The sequence below is a fragment of the Saccopteryx leptura genome, chromosome 1 (genome assembly GCF_036850995.1).
Source record: "Saccopteryx leptura isolate mSacLep1 chromosome 1, mSacLep1_pri_phased_curated, whole genome shotgun sequence".
NCBI classification, from domain to species: domain Eukaryota; kingdom Metazoa; phylum Chordata; class Mammalia; order Chiroptera; family Emballonuridae; genus Saccopteryx; species Saccopteryx leptura.
Window position 1 is genome coordinate 271,935,741 of NC_089503.1, and position 20,125 is coordinate 271,955,865.

General features: G+C 52.3%; 1 protein-coding gene across 1 annotated transcript; it reads right to left on the reverse strand.

The window, feature by feature from the left end:
- Positions 1–91: 91 nt before the first annotated feature.
- Positions 92–18,184, reverse strand: KRT7 (keratin 7). The gene is given in 14 exon segments (XM_066360242.1): positions 92–135; positions 1,819–1,965; positions 2,348–2,382; positions 5,180–5,350; positions 5,352–5,389; positions 8,530–8,655; positions 9,695–9,861; positions 12,283–12,376; positions 13,638–13,666; positions 13,669–13,691; positions 16,040–16,233; positions 17,620–17,875; positions 17,877–17,920; positions 17,922–18,184. Coding segments are annotated over 14 exon segments (1,410 nt in total). The 5' UTR covers positions 17,964–18,184.
- Positions 18,185–20,125: the final 1,941 nt, after the last annotated feature.

Sequence of the window (20,125 nt, forward strand, 5' to 3'; positions counted from 1 at the left end):
TTCACCCCCCCCCCCCTTAGAGGAAACAAAGGAACTGTTCTCAGCCACAGAGGCAGAGAGGGCTATCTCTGGGGCACCTGCCCAGGGTGCCTCACTTCCACATCCTGAAAGGTTTAGGGACATGGGGCTGGCAGCCTGGAAAACAAGACACACTGAAGGAACTGGAAGGAAAGTGAGAAGAGCAACAGAGGAGCCTTAGCAAGGAAGAGAAGGGCCTGGCTCTCCTGACACCATGGATGGGGACCTCATCGCGTGGGCTGCTGGGCCACCTTCCACCCCTCTCCCACTGTATCTCCACCTCAACATGTGAAAATCCCTGGCCATGGGCTCAAATATACAGACTTCCCCTCCCCCATAAACCAACACTCCCTGGATAGACCCCTACTCCCTACACACATACTGTCATTGTTCCCCAAGGATCTTAGAGACCTCCAGCCTCCTCCCAGTACCCAACATATGTGCTGTTTCCATCTTGGGGGATATCCCCAAGCATAAACCACAAAAAAAACCCAGGCACTCACAGTCACACAAACCCCAAATCAGACCTGACACACAGATGCCCCATCAAGCACAGACTTAACACAGATGCACCCTCAAGGGCCCAGATACAGAGACCGCCTCTCAGCCTACAGTTCTAAGCACAGAGCCACTACGAGCGACCCAGACTCCAGGGGCCCCTCACTCTACTCCCCTCCCAAACACTCAGACCTCCTCCCACTGCCACCAACCCCACAGAATTCTAAACCCAGAGATCCCCCTCCAGGACCTCAAACACACACACCACCAGGGTACCAAGAAGGGTTGAAGGCAGTTGGTCTGAGAGTTGACTGGTCCACCCAGAAACAGGCTTGAGGAATGCACTCTGGCAGCAAAGTGAAGGGGGGAGGTGCAAACAGCCCCACCCCTCAGCAGAAGAGGACTCCATTGCCCACTTCCTGGCAAAGCCAGAACTTCCCTGTGTGTCTCTGAGCTCCTTCAGAAGAGTTGGAACTGTTCCAGCCCTAAGAAGAGGCCAAGGCCTCACACTCAAGAGCCAACAAGTTCCTTAGAGCAGCGCCCCCAGTCTCCTGCACAAGAGGCTTCCAGTTATCAGAGCAGACCCTATCCTCTCTAGGGCTCCTCCCTCCCCTCTCTAGGGCTCCTCCCTCCCCAACCCCTCCTCTGCTCAGCCAAATGAAGCCAGGATACCAGGTACTTGCCATGGACTCACCCAGTCTTCAGTAAGAAACTGTTTATTGGAAGCTATTTGGTTTGGTTTGGTTTTTATTAAGCAAGAGGCGGGCAGGCAGAGACAGACTCTTACATGCACCCCGACCAGGATCCACCCTGCAAGCCCCTACCAGGCAATGCTCTGCCCGGCTGGGCCACAGCTCCACTGCTCAGCAACCGGGCTATTTTAGCTCCTGGAGCCATCCTCAGTGCCCAGGGCCAACTTTGCTTGAGCCATTCGAGACGTGGCTGTGGGAGGGGAAGAGAGGGGGCAAGGGAGAGAAGCAGATGGGCGCTTCTCCTGTGTATCTTGACCAGGAATGAAACCTAGGACTTCCACACGCTGGGCAGATGCTCTACCACTAAGCCAACTGGCCAGGGCCTTATTAGAAGCTATTTTGACATGATTTTTCAGGCTGCTTTGCAGTCTTGGGACCAGGGATGAGACCAGGATGAGAATCTTCTTGTGACTGTGGGGAGAAGGGATATGGGCCTCCCCAAACCTGGGACTCAGTTGAAGACACTCCAACGGTCTACGGCCATACCACCCTGAACGCGCCCGATCTCGTCTGATCTCGGAAGCTAAGCAGGGTCGGGCCTGGTTAGTACTTGGATGGGAGACACTCCAACGAGTGGCAGATGTGCTCCTCATAGAATAGGCCTTGTCAGTTCCACTCGAGAATCTCAGGGCATTGCTGCCCATGTTTTCCCCGAAGACCAGCCCACTGCCACCACCACCAGTGGTACTCACCACAGCTGGAAGAGAAGAGAGGAGGACTCCATCAGCACGGGCCCACCACCAAGACCCCATCCCTTCACTCCACCCCACCCTGCGGCCATGGCTGCCCTTCTCCACCCACCAATATGTCTCTTTCCCAGCTCACTCCATGGGCCAGCCCAGAAGGAGCCTTGGACAGTGGGGGATAGGGTTGTGCCCCTTGCCCAACCTTGCCCTCTTGCAGGGCTTCCCTGGGATGTTGAGTCTGGCTAACTGGGAGTTCCAGGGTGCCTGCTGGAAGCTATTGAAGGGAAGGAGACTCCAGGTCCCCATAAGGCCAGACCCTCAGACCAATGTGCCATTCTATAGACCCTACCCAGTCCAGAAAGCATGAAGGGTGGGCTGAAGCCAAGGACTTACAGATCTTTAGGGCTCCCAGTCCATCTCCATTCAACCTTGGGGCAGAAGAGAGACCTATGAGAGCAGCTCTCTCCTGAGCACTGGAGGAGGCACTCCCAGGCACCCCTTCACCGAGTCCCCAGCAGGATGGTATTCCTTCCTTCATCCCCACTCCCAGCCTTCCTTCAGTCTCATTGAAAAATGAGCAAGGAGAAGTGAGGAGCAACACTCATTTAGGCCCTGCTACTTACTGGCTACATCTAGAGTCTAAGACATTCCCAAGGTCCTGTAGATGTAGAGCCTCCATTTCTTCACCCATAAATAGGGCCTAACTCAGTACCAACTTCAGAGGGTTGCCTGTCAGGGTTAAATGACATAATTTACCTAAAAAGCTCTGGACACACAGGATTCAGCAAATGGTAACTGCCCTTATTATTACATAAACAGCTGCCTAGCCAGAGCATAAAATCCTCAAAGTGGGCTGCAGCTGACTGATTAATGTATCTCCAGACCCTGCGTGAAGTCTGGCACGTAGTAATTCATATGTGTTGAAATAATCAGTGTATTGTTGACTGAGTGAATGCCGTTCCAGCAGGGACTGAGGAGGAAATGGGGAGGGAGGTGGGGTGGCTTTAAGCAGCCTGGGGGGCTGAAACACACCTTGTACCAGAAATTAAAAACCCTCCCAAGACAGCTGGGTATGTATCCTCTGTGACACACAGCCCCACGGTCACCAAGCCCTTGGCCTTGGAGAGGACTGTGCTCTGCAAGTGGGAGGGAACACCTCAAATTAGCGGAGGAAGTAAGGGCTCCAGCTGCCCCAAGTCCAGGGACAGAGCAAAAGCCAAGGGCAAGAGAAGGGCGTGCTAGGAAGCTTCTGGGCCTTTGGTTCAAGTGGCCCCTCCAAGTGCTGGGAGTTCCTGGCAGTTGGGGGGGGGGGGGGACGGGTGGAAGGAGGCAGCTGGGTTGCCTTCAGGTAACAATTCCATGTAAGAATTCAATTCCTAAAGAACTCAAAAGGAAGGAATCGGAATGCTTCAGGATCTAAAGATCTGTGTGATTTTTCTCTTCTGATCCTAAATAAATATTTGTTTTTATGCCTAATTTTATATTTGTAACTTTGTATTCTTAACAAAAGGCCCCCCCCCAAACTGGATGAGTTTCTAAATCCTATACTCGCCCGTGGGAAGGGCTGAGGGATTTAGGGATAAAAACAAGGTGTCCATCTCCATGTCCCCAATGGGCGGAGAGAGGACAGTCTCCTCTCAGAGAAGCAGGATCACCTGCTTCTATCACCCCAGTGGTGATAACCTGATCTGAGATTGGGCTTCCAGGAAGACTGTCTCTGCTTACTGGGTGACCTGGGGCTTCCAGGAAGACTGTCTCTGCTTACTGGGTGACCTGGGACTTCCAGGAAGACTGTCTCTGCTTACTGGGTGACCTGGGGCTTCCAGGAAGACTGTCTCTGCTTACTGGGTGACCTGGGGCTTCCAGGAAGACTGTCTCTGCTTACTGGGTGACCTGGGGCATGCCACTCAACTAAGCTTCAGCCACGTTATGTGCCCAGAGGTCATAGGAGAAAGTGGATCAGGCTCCACTAAGCACCCTCCCCCACCCTGCTCTTATATTCTAGGAGGAAAAGAGACCCAGGGTGTGCATTCCCAAGGATGTGAGGCTCCAACACTCGCGTGGTGGAGGGCGCAGAGAGGCACATTGGCTGCGACAGTTGGGCTAATGGGCTACCCTGTTCCTCAGATAAGCTGCTCTCTCTCCCCAAAGGACTTCGGTGTTCACTTCCTCTTCCACAAAGTCTAGGTGCCGACTTTCCTCCTCCTTCCCACCACTACTGCCAGAGTGATTTCAGTACTCATGCACTCTGCCCCAGCACTCCCTTGTTCCTCAGCTCCCTCTTCTCCACTCCATTCATCTCCCATCTTCTCTCCCCAGCCTTCTGGAATAGTGCTCAGAAAATAAAAAGTTATTTGTAAACTCAGAATTTTACAGATCCAAGTGACTAGTCTCTGAGTGCTTCCTTTGCAGAGGTTTTGTCTCCTCTGCCCCTCTGCAAGCTCCCTGAGGGCAGAAACATGTCTTACATATTCTCTCTCTCTGATGGGTTCCAACAAGCCAAGCCATCATGAGTCCTACTTCCAGGACTTTGCCCATGCTATCCCCTCGCACCCTCTCCAAATCCTAACCTTCCCCCAAGGCACAGTCTAAAGCCCTTCTGTTGACTGGGTGAGTCAACCAACCCATCCAGGTGAGTATGAAGGCCCAACTTCATGGACATAGATTCCATGTCCTCATGAAGAATTCTCCGTAAGACTAACCCGCCCCAGCCTCCTCTCAGGCTGCAGGTAAGTATGCAAGTACCTCTGAGAATAGGGAGAAATGAACTTCCTCCACTATTCAGTCAATACCACGTAACTTAGCACTTCGCATAGTGAGAAGCAGCCTGGAAGATTTTGGAAGATGTTTGAACCAGGAATCAGCAGAGCTTGACTGCACACCAGCCCTGTCCCTTCAATTGATAAAACTGAACCATAGTTTCTACTCCATATCAACAATAACTAACCTGTTTACCTAAATGTGTCCTAAGGATTAAATAAGATGACCCTGCCCATGGCCACATACATGAAGTTGTTACTTCAACTTGTCCACTGAGCTTTACACCACAGGGTCTTTCCTTCTAGGTCATCTCTTCAAAGGCAAGAAGCAAGCATCACCTGTTCCCTCCCTAGACCTCCCACCTCAGTACCCTGCAGAAGAGGAGATGCTTGTCAATGGACGAATGTCAAGCCCCAGACCCCACTGAGCCCCAGAAGGACCCTTTCTCAGCTTCTGTGACCCCACCGGCACTCCTCGCCCTCCAGCAGCTTGCGGTAGGTGGCGATCTCCACGTCCAGGGCCAGCTTCACACTCATGAGCTCCTGGTACTCACGCAGCTGCTGGGCCATGCTCTGCCTGGCCTTTTGCAGGGCAGCCTCCAGCTCCTCCTGCTTGGCACAGGCATCCTGAGTGCTAGCTCCCATGGTCCTCAGTCTCAGTGAGAGCAGCTTCCAACTCGGCAGGCACGCTGTAGGCAGTAGAGGAGCTGTGAGGTGGGGGCAGGCCTCACCGGTCTCTGCCCTCCTGCCTCCCCATCCTGTGGCGAGCACCTGGGCAACTTGCTTATGGGGCTTCAGTGGCACCACCCTACTTCCCCAAGCACCGGAAGATTCTAAGGGTTAAAAGCATGGGTTCTGATGCCCAATGCCTAGGTTCCAAACCTGTCCCTGCTACTTACCAACTGTGTGATCTTGAATAAATCAACCCTTCTTAGCCAAAACAATAACCATACTTCTACCTCAGATGGATACTGCAAGAATTAAATAAGGTAATACACAAGTCCTTGGCACAGTGTCCAGCATACAATGAGCACTTAATAATAAATGCTATTAGGATTACTTTTATTAATAAATGCTATTACAATTTGCAAATGCCCAACACCCCAGCACTCCTCATCTAGAGGATCTCTAAGGACATGTGACCCTATTTAAGTTCCCAAATTTCAGGCAGCTGATAAGAACCAGAACCACCCTCAAAATAGGAAGCAGCTTGGAACAAGCCCAGAATCCAGGGACTTGAAGCAGAGACACGGCTTAGAACCTCCAGACCTAAAATGCATGATCAACATTCCCCAGGTTTGGGAGGGGTGATGATCAGATTCTCGACGGACCTGCGCAGTAACTGCCACTTCCTGCCCAGCCTTAGCACTCCCTCTGCCTGTGCTCACCCCCCACCACAGGAGCCTATCTAGTTCCAGGCCTCATCCTGTCAGCTCAGAGGGCCGTCATCCCCAGGCCCTAGCCCAGGGCTCCTGCTCCTTCTTTCTCACTGCCATTCCCTGCCCACAGTGCCTCTTCTCTCAGCTCATGCATCTGCCTCTCTGCCCAGTTCCCCATCCTCCTCAGGATGCTGTCTGCCCCTCTGCCGCCTTTCAGTGCCTCTCTTGTCACACTGGTGCCCCTGTGGTCAGGCCCATCCCACTGCCTCTGAGCCCCTTGACGATGGTAGACATCCCAACTGTGGGGGCTGGTTCTGCCCTGTTGTGTGAGAGAAGACCCGGATGGTAGACTGTAGGGGCTGGTTCTGCCCTGCTGTGTGAGAGAAGACCCGGATGGTAGACTGTGGGGGCTGGTTCTGCCCTGTTGTGTGAGAGAAGACCCGGATGGTAGACTGTGGGGGCTGGTTCTGCCCTGCTGTGTGAGAGAAGACCCGGATGGTAGACTGTGGGGGCTGGTTCTGCCCTGTTGTGTGAGAGAAGACCCGGATGGTAGACTGTGGGGGCTGGTTCTGCCCTGTTGTGTGAGAGAAGACCCGGATGGTAGACTGTGGGGGCTGGTTCTGCCCTGTTGTGTGAGAGAAGACCCGGATGGTAGACTGTGGGGGCTGGTTCTGCCCTGCTGTGTGAGAGAAGACCCGGATGTGGCCGAAGCTGCAGGGTTGGGCACCTGCCATTTATTGTGCTGTGCTTCTCCACTGGCCTGGAAGCTGACTTGCTCCACTGGTGATTCAGAGCCCTGCATCTGTGCCAGGGGGCAGCCTCCATCCTCATGTCAACAGGCCTACTGGGCTCCAAGGGGAGGATGTCTCTGGGCAAGCCACCTCCCACATCCCATCCTCCCAGCTCATCTGGAAGTTAGCTCTCCCCCCCGCCCCCACAGACACCTGCTCAGGCTGAGCTGTCCCTCCCACCCCTGTGCCTCCAACAGAGCTTCGGAGCCGCTTCCCTCATCAACACTCCGCACACCGGCTTCCCTTCCCTCATCAACACTCCGCACACCGGCTTCCCTTCCCTCATCAACACTCCGCACACCGGCTTCCCTTCCCTCATCAACACTCCGCACACCGGCTTCCCTTCCCTCATCAACACTCCGCACACCGGCTTCCCTTCCCTCATCAACACTCCGCACACCGGCTTCCCTTCCCTCATCAACACTCCGCACACCAGCTTCCCGCTGGTTCTGCCCTAACCATGCTGCCAGGTGCTGGGAAGGGAGGGAGCAGCAGTGAACCAGACAAATTCAGCCCCTGCCTTAAGGCATTTTTTATATTCCAGTGAAGTTGGGGGACCATCAATACTTAATTAATAAGACAGAACATTTCAGATAGTGAGAGGTGCTTCAGAGAACTTTAGCTAGACTGCTGATAGATTAACTGTATGGTTGAAAAAGCCAACTCTGAGATCTTTTGTGCTAAACCCTAGGGATAGGAAAGGGGCCATCACATACAGAGCAGGAAGAACCACATTCCAGGTAGAGGGAACACCAACTACAAAGGCCCTGAAGCATGAATATTCCTGGCAAATGCAAGGTACAGGAAGCAGACTGGTGTGGCTGGAGCGCAGCACATGAGAGGGTGGTAGAAAATGAGGACAGGATTGGGACAGGGCCTGGTCAGCCATAGTAAGGTTTCTGCATATTGCACCCAGAGCTAGGAGCAAGGAGAGTGCTCAGTGCCACTTGGTAAAGAACAGTGGTTCTTCTCTGGCCGGCCAGCCTGAGGCTTCTTCCACCGACTCTATGCCCAGCTAAGACATCTCCCTTTGGCCCAAGCCAGAACCTGGCCAAGAACATTCCATCCTGGAGCTCTCCCAAGTGGGCTTGAGCTGCACCACCCTCAGCCCGGGGGGGGGGGGGGGGGAGACAGAGGATGGGAGGCAGAGGTGTCCTGCTCTTTATTGTTAGCTGGCTGTCTTGCACATGCCCTCAGAAATGGGGAGAGGCCCTGGCCGGTTGGCTCAGTGGTAGAGCGTCGGCCTGGCGTGCAGAAGTCCCGGGTACGATTCCCAGCCAGGGCACACAGGAGAGGCGCCCATCTGCTTCTCCACCCCTCCCCCTCTCCTTCCTCTCTGTCTCTCTCTTCCCCTCCCGCAGTAGAGGCTCCATTGGAGCAAAGATGGCCCGGGCGCTGGGGATGGCTCCTTGGCCTCTGCCCCAGGCGCTGGAATGGCTCTGGTTGCAACAGAACGACGCCCCGGAGGGGCAGAGCATCTCCCCCCCAGGGGCAGAGCGTCGCCCCCTGGTGGGCGTGCTGGGTGGATCCCGGTCGGGCACATGCGGGAGTCTGTCTACTGTCTCTCCCCGTTTCCAGCTTCAGAAAAATACAAAAAAAAAAAAAAAAAGAAATGGGGAGAAGCAAGGAGGAGAGCTGGTGCTCACCTGGTTCTTGATATTGTCAATCTCAGCCTGTAGCCTCTGGATGGCCCGGTTCATCTCCGCAATCTCATTCCGGGTATTCCGGAGGTCATCCCCATGCTTCCCAGCCTGAGCCTGGAGGGTCTCAAACTGGGTCGACAACACAGAGAAGTATGGCAGGGAGTAAGCGATGATTACAGGCGATTTGTCCCTCTCCCCACCCAAGGACGGCTTAAGGTTCTGAGTGACAGCCCTCTCAGCTTATCTTCCCAGGGAGGACAGTCTGCTCCCAGCAACCTTCAGCAAGTGCCAGGAGGCCAGACATAGAGCAGTGCAGTAGTAGCTCAGGGACTCAGTTTCCTCACAGCCAGGACAGGGAGGACAAGGACAGCTCCTGGGCCCCATCCCCACTGATCCCGGGGCTCTTCCCATTCCCATCACATCCTAGTACTAGAGAATCACTGCAAGTCTGAGTCCCCCACCTACCAAGCACCCCCTCCTCAGCACCACCCATTTCACAGATGAGGAGAGTGAACCCCAGGGGATGAAGGCACTGTCAGGGGTCACACAGTCTATCTGAGCACAGGTCTCCTTGTTGACATAACTGTGTCCTCTGCTGCACACTCTGGATGACTCCCTACCCCTGCAGAGACAGCCCTCTGTGCTGCTTTAAACCCTGCCTCTGCTCCTGCCTCAGCACCCCCAGCCATTCTCGCAGCACCTGCAGTCAGTTGTGCTGCCTCCACACAGTTTTTGGTCTGTAGCCCTAGGACACTGCTTTTCCATCTAGTAGCTGTATGGAATTAAGCAAATTACTGAACCTCTCTGTGCCTCGGTTTCCTCAATGGTAAAATGGGAATAATATAATGCCTACCTAATAAGACTGTTCTATGGGTTAAATGAGTCAATACAGAAAAAATATCTGAAATGCCTAGTATTATGAGTACTTGCCACATTTTAGCTATTATTAACCATGTTTACTTCCGCCTCCCTGCTCCCTAAACAGGGCAGGGCCCTGTCCTTAGCATCCTCTTTTACCCAGGACACTGGAGAGCACCACAGACTTAACCACTGGTGCCTGCCAGAACAGTGAGACCAGGCCCTAAAGGCTTGGGACAGGGTGAGGAGTAAGGGAAACTGCCACAAGGACCCTACAGGAGGAGGAAATGTATCCCCAATAGCTGCATACCTGGGTCTGGTACCAGGTCTCGGCTTCAACCCGGCTACAATTGGCCATCTCCTCGTACTGGACCCTGACCTCGGCAATGATGCTGTCCAGGTCCAGGGAGCGGTTGTTGTCCATGGACAGGACCAGAGATGTTTCAGAGATCTGGGACTGCAGCTCTGACAACTCTTATATGGACCAGACAGTCATCAGGACTTGGGGCATGACCCACCCCTATTCCTATACCCATCCTGGAATTCCCCACATACCAGGGAAAGAAAAAGGGAGAAGAGGACAGAGTGGGCATGAGTCACCAGGCAGGAAGAGAGCATAGACCAGGGGTCCCCAAACTACGGCCCGCAGGCCACATGCGGCCCCCTGAGGCCATCTATCTGGCCCCCGCCGCACTTCCGGAAGGGGCACCTCTTTCATTGGTGGTCAGTGAGAGGAGCCTAGTTCCTATTGAAATACTGGTCAGTTTGTTGATTTAAATTTACTTGGTCTTTATTTTAAATATTGTATTTGTTCCCGTTTTGTTTTTGTTTTTTTTTGTTTTTTTACTTTAAAATAAGATATGTGCAGTATGCATAGGGATTTATTCATAGTTTTTTTTTTATAGTCCGGCCCTCCAACGGTCTGAGGGACAGTGAACTGGCCCCCTGTGTAAAAAGTTTGGGGACCCCTGGCATAGATAGTACCTCCTCAACAGCTCCACCCACTCTGGACCCTGAAGAACCATTAGCAACTTTTCAAAGAAGAGTCTGCTGGGCTTAGGCGGTAAAAGAATGAGAAGGCGTGGTGAGCTGTGATGGCTCCTGCTATGAGGTACTGGGTGGGGGCAGGGGGGGGGGGGACATGAGCTCTACTGTGAAGGGGATCACTAAGAGTGAGTAAAATAAGTCATAGTCTGCCTTATGATGAAACACTCTGCAGCTTTTAAATCTGATGTATGGCTGTATTTATAGACAGGGAAATATACCCATGATATACTATTATATAGAAAAAGTATGGTTCTATTTTTTTAAAATATATATCTCTGTATCTCTCTGTGTGTATATGCACAGAAAAAGTCTGAAAAGGTAGATAGCAAGATGATAAGAGCGGGTATAGGTGACTTGTTTTCAATATTATGCTTTATTTAATTTTCTGGATTTTCTGCAATGTACAATGTGTCTGTAAAGTCATGGTGCACTTTTGACCGGTCACAGGAAAGCAACAAAAGATGATAGAAATGTGAAATCTGCACCAAATAAAAGGAAAACCCTCCCAGTTTCTGTAGGATGATGTGGCAGCATGTGCGCATGCGCAGATGATGACGTAACACCGTGTATACAGTGGAGCAGCCCATGGCCATGCCAGTCAAGATGTGGATGGTATAGAGGAAAGTTCAGTGTGTTCTGTGGGTCGCTAAATTCGAATCCGTGACCAAAGTGCAACGTGAATATCAGTGCGTTTATAACGAAGCGCCACCACATAGAAATAACATTACTCGGTGGGATAAGCAGTTGAAAGAAACTGGCAGTTTGGTGGATAAACCCCATTCTGGTAGGCCATCAGTCAGTGATGAGTCTGTAAAGGCTATACGGGATAGCTACCTAAGGAGCCCTAAAAAATCTGTGCGTGAGCCCACATCGAACTGCACTGAATAGGTATGAAACTGGGAGAATTTTCCTTTTATTTGGTGCAGATTTCACATTTCTATCATCTTTTGTTGCTTTCCTGTGACCAGTCAAAAGTGCACCATGACTTTATGGACATACTGTATTTCATAATGAGAAGAAAATAATTACCAGTATATGTACACACATACACACACACACACACACACGTACGTGTGTGTGTGTGTGTGTGTGTGTGACTGACATATGAAGACCTTCACTAAAATTAAAAATGCCCAAAGAAAGCCTCAAGGATTCAGCCCCTGAAATTAACACGTGGAAATTCACTCTGAGGGGCTGGTGGAGGTTGAATATTCAGGCGCAGGCTAGACTGAACTGACAAATGAGAACTGTACTTAGAGTCACATGTAATTCTGTCCCAGACCAGTCCTGCCAGATGACTGGCCACCTTATCTTCTGCCTAAGGCCAGAGCCTCAAACTGATGGGAGTGGAGAGACTTTTAACTCCCACGAGGGAAAGAGCTGGAAGCCTAGAGCAGGGCACCAGCGAGTGGGAGAGAATGAAATGGTAAGGTGGACAGACAGAGCGGCCAGTTGGTGGGCAGACTCCTACCTAATCCCTCTGGGTGGAAACTCTCAGGCACTCCAGTCTCTCCTGACTCGGGCTCCTTTGTCTGCCCTATGACCTACCTCTGAACTCTGTCATAGCAGGGGATCCCTTGACATCCTGCTGACTTCTTCAGCCCCTTCCATGTCTCTAAAAGGCCAATCCTGATGGACTCTACCACCCTGCTCTGCTAAGGCCACCTTCTCCTGAACTCCCTGCCCATCAAGGATTCCTGAGTCCAGAAAGAATAATAAAGAGCAGGTTAAAGGTACCCCCACACAGTCAACACACACCCAGACTAGCCCAGAGGTAGGGGGTAGACCAGATGGCTCCCTGGTTAGGACATACAGGACATGACATGTTTCCTACCCCTGAGGTCCTCACCGTCTCATAGAAGGTCCTAAAGAACTTGATGTCCTCATCCAGGGCACTTGCCTTGGCCTCCAGCTCCACCTTGTTCATGTAGGCAGCATCCACGTCCTGCGGGTGGTGGTGAGATGTACACAGACCATTTTGCAAGGGTGGGAGTAAGCCAGCACTGTCTAACCTACAGGGTCAAACACCTCTGCCCTCACAAGAAACAGTTTTTCCAGGTGGCCTGATATGTCCAGGGCAGGAAGTTTCCTCTACTCAATACTCCCAGGCTGCATGACAGACACTGGAGGTATCTTCTAAGTACTGGTAGTCCAGAGCAGCCTAAAGCCCCAAACCTAGCACTTCCAGTTCCTAAAAGCTTTGGTGGTTTGAACACACCCCAGCTCTGCTGCCTATTAGCTATGTGACCTTGAACAAATCATTTGGATTCTGTGAGCTTCAACTTCTAATCAGTCAAATAAGAACATAAAATCATCTAGACTCCAGAACACCACTCTCAGAGATAAGAACATCTCAAGCCTGAATGTTTAACTTGCAGCATGGGTGATTCTGGTATAGGGGCGCCACAGATAACCCAGTTCCAGATGATGTTTGCATCCCTTCTAGCTACACTTTCCTGCTGTTAAACTCCTATGGGTAGTGCCCACTTCCACCCATCCCTGAACCTCCAGGGGCCCAACACTCTGGGGACAGGCTACATTTATGTGGATGATCCTGGAAAAATCAGCCGCTCAGTGAACATGTGTTAAATCAGAATCTTAAACTGGGCCCCTGTAAGACCTAAGACCTCTTAGGAATGGGGAACTTACTCTGCCTCAAGGCAACCCATTCCATTCATTCAGCAAATATTTCAGGCCTACCATGTGCCACCTTTGTCTGTAATGAAATGTTCTGACTGTGATGCAACACTTCCTTATTTGGGATTGGAATCTTCCTTTCCAACCTTTATCCTTTGATATTAATTCTAACCCCTCCAGGCCCAGAAACAATTCTAGCGACTAACCAGACACACACACACACACACACACACACTCACACTCACATACACACACAAGCACACATGCACACACACACACTCACATACACACACAAGCGCACACACACACTCACATACACATACAAGCACACACACACACACACTCACACTCACATACACACACAAGCACGCATGCACACACACACAAGTCAGGCTATGATATAAGAGCACGACTTCCAGATCTCTCTTTCTACAAGCCCATCATTCCTTCTTGCAGTCCGCCAGGCCAGACTTTGGGCACAGGTCCTTATTGGCTGCTCAGGTGAGAGGACCATGTGGTCCCACGTGTTCAGACAACATCCACCATCCCTCCTATCTATCCCCCCTCACCTTTTTCAGCACCACAAACTCATTCTCACACGCCGGTTAATTTCCTCTTCATACCTGCAGTAGAGGAGGGCATGGTGTCAGTGCAGCTTTGCCTCCAGCCCCCTCAGATCCAGGTGTGAAAATCTACCCTGCATCACCCTCATCCTCTCCTTAATGACATGCCTTTTCCATGTGGTGATTCCTAAGGCTTTGAGTCTTAGTGTAGGATGGGGCAAGGGAGTGGGAAACATGTGAATTAAAGGACAAAGGCTGCATATACTGGGAGAAAGCAAAGAATAAGAGCCCTGTTTACAGACCGCTTCATATGGGGCTGGCACTGTTATGTGCTTCCTGTGTATTAGCTCATTTAATCCTCACAACAATAGTACAATGATTAGCAGGGCAGGGGATGGGGACACAGAGAGACAGAGTCATCTGTCCAGTCACTAAATCGCTAAGTGGCTAAACCCACACTTGAAACTTGGCAGTCTGACTCCAGGCCCATCCCTTAACCACTACCTAATCCTACCCCCTCAGGGGAAAGAACTGGCCTAAAGGGGAGGAACCTTATGGAATCAAGAAAAGGATGCCTAAGGCCCTGGCCGGTTGGCTCAGTGGTAGAGCGTTGGCCTGGCGTGCAGGAGTCCCAGGTTCGATTCCCGGCCAGGGCACACAGGAGAAGCGCCCATCTGCTTCTCCACCCCTTTCTCTTTCCTTCCTCTCTGTCTCTCTCTTGCCCTCCCACAGCCAAGGCTCCACTGGAGCAGAGTTTGCCCGGGTGCTGAGGATGGCTCTGTGGCCTCTGCCTCAGGCGCTAGAATGGCTCTGATTGCAGCAGAGCGATGCCCCAAGATGGGCAGAGCATCGCCCCCTGGTGGGCATGCCGGGTGGATCCCGGTCAGGCGCATGCGGGAGTCTGACTGTCTCCCCGTTTCCAGGTTCGTAAAAATACAAAAAAAAAAAAAAAAAAAAAAAAGAAGAGGATGCCTAAGTCCCCTCCTCCTCTCATCCCTCTTTCTCCCAAGGAGCCAGCCTCACCTTAGGAGGATATCCGCAAATCATGGCATAGAGCAAGACAGCAGGTGTGCTTAACCCATCATTTATTTAGAAACATAAATAAAAAAGGTGAACTGAGCAGTGCCCAAGACCTGCTGGACAGCTACTGTGGTAGGGAGTAGGACACCCACCCTCCAGGAGCCCAGTCTCTCAAGGTCCCATTTCCCCAAGTCCTAAGAACAGTAATAGAAATATCCTTGAGGTTGTCTGTCCACCTTGCCACAGCAATGTGCCGCTGGGCCCAGGGAGTGTGCAGATGGGAGCTTCTGGGCAGCTGCACCCAGGGTCCTCCTGTGCCTCTGTCAGCCTCAGCCAGGAGCTCAGTCAGCCTGGCCTCACGGGAAAGCTCTGTGGGCCTTGGGGTGGAAGTAAGTGTGTGTGCCCACACATGCAAATAACAAAAGGGGCTTGCTGGTTGCCCCAGGCCTTCCCTGCCCTGCACCTGTCTCAGTCTCCCTGCTGTGGGGATTTATCCTGTTGACTATTGCCCTAGGGAAGTAGGGGTAGACACTCTCCACAGAGGCCTTTGTTCTACCACCTGTCAGTGCCCCTGTTCCTGCTCTGGCTTAGTCATGCATCTCCAGGCAAAGCATAGAACTCACTCACTAGCCCCAATGCCCACTGTGCAGGCATGCCAGGGTGGGTCCCAGCCCAAGCCTCAAGAGACTAGAGAACTCAGTGGGCACCTCAAAGGCCTGTCCCAGGTCCTAAGAACCCCAGCCTTCCTGGCCCCTGCACTCCCTGCTCCTTCTCACAACCTCCTTTCTAGTTCCTGCCCTGATCATACCCACTTCTCAGCTTCTGCAACCCCAGTCCTGGCTCACAATGATCATTCTCTCTCCTTGCTTCTTTTCAGCCCAAGTTGATTCCATGTCTCCTGCTGGGAGTCAGGGTCCCAAAATTCAAGTCCCAGCTTTCCCAATGATCGTTATGTGATCTCAATCAGGTCCCTGAACCTCTCTTGTCTCTAATTCCTCTCCTGAAAAAAATAAATAAAGCTGTTTTCTGGAATAATCTGTGAGATTTGTGCAAGTTCTGAAGCATGTCTGTCATACCTTCTGCCCTGCCCTCTCTGGGGGTCTCGATCAGGCACCAAAAGGGAAAGGACAGGTCAGGGCGGAGCAGATATTTAACTGAGAGTAATTTAAGGCAAAAAGATGAAAATGACTTGGAAACAGCCCCCGGAGACTAAGAGGGACTAGGATAGGCAAGGAATGTGTTAGTCAAGATCCTTCAGGGGTTACTGTACTGTGCAACGTCACCCTCTGACCCCTAACTCAGAGGGGGCTTGCAGAGGGCCAGCTGATTGGGGGCACAGATCCGACATACACACCCCTCTCCCCACAGGTCACACTGGGAGGCAGTACTTATTCTTTAAGTCTTCCACCACATCCTGTGTGCTCCGAAGCTCCACCTCCAAGCAGCTCCCCTCCATCTGCACTGCCACAAGCTGTTTCCACAAGCCAGCAGTGTAGGCTTCAAAGAAGCCCAGAAGGCGGCTGCTCTTGACCGACTTCTGTTCCTGCAGCAGAGCCCACGTGGTCTCCAACAGCTTGTTCTGCTGCTCCAGAGACCGTACTAGAAGGGAAATGGAGGAGGAAACTTGTGAGGGCAGGTCGTGCTCAAGACCCTCCCAACAAGGGGGGTGGGAGGGTCTCCAGCCACACAAGCAGAGCCCATGCTCCCTCCCACTGGCAGTGTCCTCAACCTGGGCCCCCAGCCCTTGGCCCTCTCCTCCAGGAAAGAACCCTGAACAAGCCTCTTAGATTGTGACCCAGGGGTCAGGTGCACCTGGTTCAGAGATGTGTCCAGGCACTGTGCTTTAAGGTCTCTTCCCTCATATGCTTCTCATTGCATTACAGGTGATCTCCACCTCCCTCTCTGAAGGGCTCCCCTTTCTGTCTGTGTCCAGGTCCTGACTCTGCCTCCTCCCTTCAGCTGGGACCTGTCCTCCCTCAGTATATATACTCTCTCCCCTCCCCCTTTCCTCCAACATGGCCTCAGGACAGGGTGCTACAATCTGGTCAGTATAACATGAGCACCTATTATGTGCTTGGCCCTAGGGCTCAAAAGGCCCCTAAGGAGCACCCAGTGTGACTGGTGGTGGGAAGCAAGCCTCCTCAGAACCAGCAGCTCCAGCCGGCAGGACCTGGGGGCTGCAGACAATGAGACAGAGCATCTCAACTGCAGGGAAGAAACCTGGGCCTGGGAGGCTTCAGCAAAACCTGAAGGACATGTACTGTCTGAATGATGAAGGAAAAGAGGATCCTGGAGGCCCAGGAAGTGGACAGGTAGGTACACAAAGGCAGGAGAGGGAAGGCCTGGTCTACACCTGAGAGAGGAGGCCCTGGCCAGGAGGGCCCAACTGGGTAAGCCCTCAGTTCCTGGGCCCAGCCTACTTTGCCCTCCATCTAGACCCACTAGTCAACCCTCTCCCTCCCAACCTCCACTCTTACTCCCTTACCCCACCCCCATCTCTCTAGAACCCAAACAACCAGGAAAAACACTTCCCAAATGTCCCTTCCCCCTCCCTGCCCCCAAATGGGCTGTCTCCAAAGGCAGTTATAACAGGCACTCACTTCCTACCACCAAAGGGAAGCTGGAGGACCCGGTAGGGTAGAGGAGGGTGGGTGTGGTGGAGAGCCTCCTTACCTCCCTCCAGCCCGTTATTTTCAGCATCTGCCTCAAGATAGACAGGAGGGGTCATAGGGGCGGGGATCACCCCTGCTGGGACAGGTATTTCATCCCTACCCCATCTCTGAATCCACACAGGCCCCAGTGCAGAGAAAGAGGCCCAGAGAGAAACGCCTGCCCCTGGCCTCTGGAGCTCTCGATATTGGCAGAAAGAGAGACTAGTTCTCCCAGCGCCCAGCCCACGTGCAGTCAGGGCTGAGTGGCCGCTGGGACCTGAAGCGTGGCCCACTTGGTCTCCAACCAAGCTTGGGACAGGTTGCAGCCAGCTCACCTTGTCGATGAAGGAGGAGAACTTGTTATTGAGGGTCTTGATCTGCTCACGCTCCTCCTGGCGCACCTGCTAGATGGAGGGGTCAATGTCTACCCGCAGCGGGGCCAGCAGGCTCAGATTGATGGTGACCCGCTGGATGCCGGCTCCCACGGGACCTCCACAGGCGGAGTGCGCAGCCACGCGTCGCCGCACGGTGCCCAGGCCGTAGAGGCTGCTGCTGCAGCGGGCTCCGCCCGATCACTGTGCTGCGGCGCACCTGAGCGCCACGCCTGGGCAAGGTGGCTGGAGCTAGAGCTGAAGATCTGGGAACTGAAGTGGGTGGACATGCTGGCTGCTCAGGGATGGACCAAGCAGTGGGTGAGAGGGTGCCGAGCTCGCTGACCTTCGGGCGACCTGGCTGCTTTTATCCGCTAGGCGCGGGCGGATCGGCTTACACAGGTAGGGGCGGGGCTGGCCGCCTGCCACGTGTCTCTGCGCCCCCTCCCAGGGCCGCGCTTCCGCCTTCTGCAACGTCCACCCGGCCGAGACCTGACTTTCTGTCCAAGCCGGAACAGTACCGAATGGTAAGCAGACCTGTAGTCCTCCAGAGCGGTGGGAAACCGCGGTCCAAGCCGGGCTCAATCGGGGAGGGCTTCCTGGAGGGGGTTGGGGAATAGGGGAAGAATATCTAGACTCAGGAAGCCAGAGCAGAGCAATCAAGAGTTGAAAGATAGGTGGAAAAGGTGAACAAAGAAGCTCTAGTCCACAGGTCTGCACCCACCCACCCCACCCCAGACTACTGAAAGCCAGAGAAGCATTCTGTTGGGCAGATAAAATATATTATGCTTACTTTGTTAAAGATGGTGCTGGGCCTGATCTGTGGTGGCGCAGTGGATAAAGCGTCGAGCTGGAAATGCTGAGGTCGCCGGTTCGAAACCCTGGGCTTGCCTGGTCAAGGCACATATGGGAGTTGATGCTTCCAGCTCCTCCCCACCTTCTCTCTCTGTCTCTCTCTGTCTCTCTCTGTCTCTCTCTCTCTCTCTCTCTCTCCATTTCTCTCTCCTCTCTAAAATTAATTAAAAAAACAAAAAACAAATAAAGATGGTGCTGCCCAATTGGAAGCCTGTTGCCCAGTTGATTGCTTGGGATGGGCGTGATTATATTAATGTGTGTTGGGGGCGGGCTGTGGGCAGGCAGGATCCTTGTAGCCTGGGGCTTGGTTTTAGGACTAAGCCTTTCCCATCCTTTTTTCTTTCCTTTTTTTTTCCCCCATCCTTTTTGATGTGGGGTGGTGCACTCTCATGAGGAATCCCATTATGCCTCAGATAAGTGACTTTGTATCAGAGACTTCCTTGTTTGTATATTGGATTAAAGGTTTTGATTTCTGCACTATAAAGTGGGGCAGACGAGGAGCTTGCTCTCTTGGTTCCTGAGATTAGCATTAGAGGAGAGAACAGAGAAGAGAGCAGAGAAAGGCCACGTGGAGGAGGCAAGAAGAGGCATCCAAGATGGCGGAGTGCTGAAAGAGAAGCCAGTTAGTGCAGAGTTTGTGTAGAGACAAGGAGATGGGGAACAAAGGAGAATGAAACTAGTGAGCTAGAAACCTTTGATTCTAGGAAACTCGGATAAGTCAGTAGCTGTGTGAGCCCTGAATGAGTGGGTTTTGGAGCCCAGTGTGTTTTTACTTGCTCGCCGGGTGCAAGCTAGGATTAAAGATTATGGCCCACCAGTTCGTGGCTCCGTTGTTTCATTACTGTAAGGCCAGGAGCCGCCATTGTGGCCATTCACATGCAGGTTCCCATTGGATTCGGACAGTCGGCAAAGAAACAACGGAGCCAAAAACTGGTGGGCCATAGTCTTTAATCCTAGCTTGCACCCGGCGGGCAAGTAAAAAATACACACTGGGCTCCAAAACCCAATCACACTCAGTGCTCACAAAGCTACTGATTTATCCGAGTTTCTTAGAATCAAAGGTTTCTAGCTCACCAGACTTATTCTCCTCTGTTCCCCATCTCCGTCCTTATCCCAAATACAAACTCTACACAAACTGGCATCTCACTCAGCACTTCACCATCTTGGCTGCTTCTCCTGGCCTCCTCCACATGGCCTTTCTCTGCTCTCCTCTGCTCTCTCTTCTAATGATAATCTCAGGAACCAAGAAGCAAACTCCCGCTCCGTTCCCATTTTATAGTGTAGAAATCCAAACCCTTAATCCAATATACATAACAGGGAAGTCTCTAATACAAAGTCACTTCTCTAAGGCATGATAGGATTGTACCACCTTACACCAAAAAGGGTAGGAAAGGCTTAATCCCAAAACCAAGCCCCAGGCTACAAGGATTCTGCCTACCTTTAGCCCACCCCAACACACATTAATACCACCTGGGCAACGGCCTCTTTAACAAAGTGAGCATAATACATTTTATCTGCCCAACAATCCACCCCTATGCTCACTTTACTACCCACAATTTACATCACCAGCATTCCTGTGCAAGGAAATTAGAACATT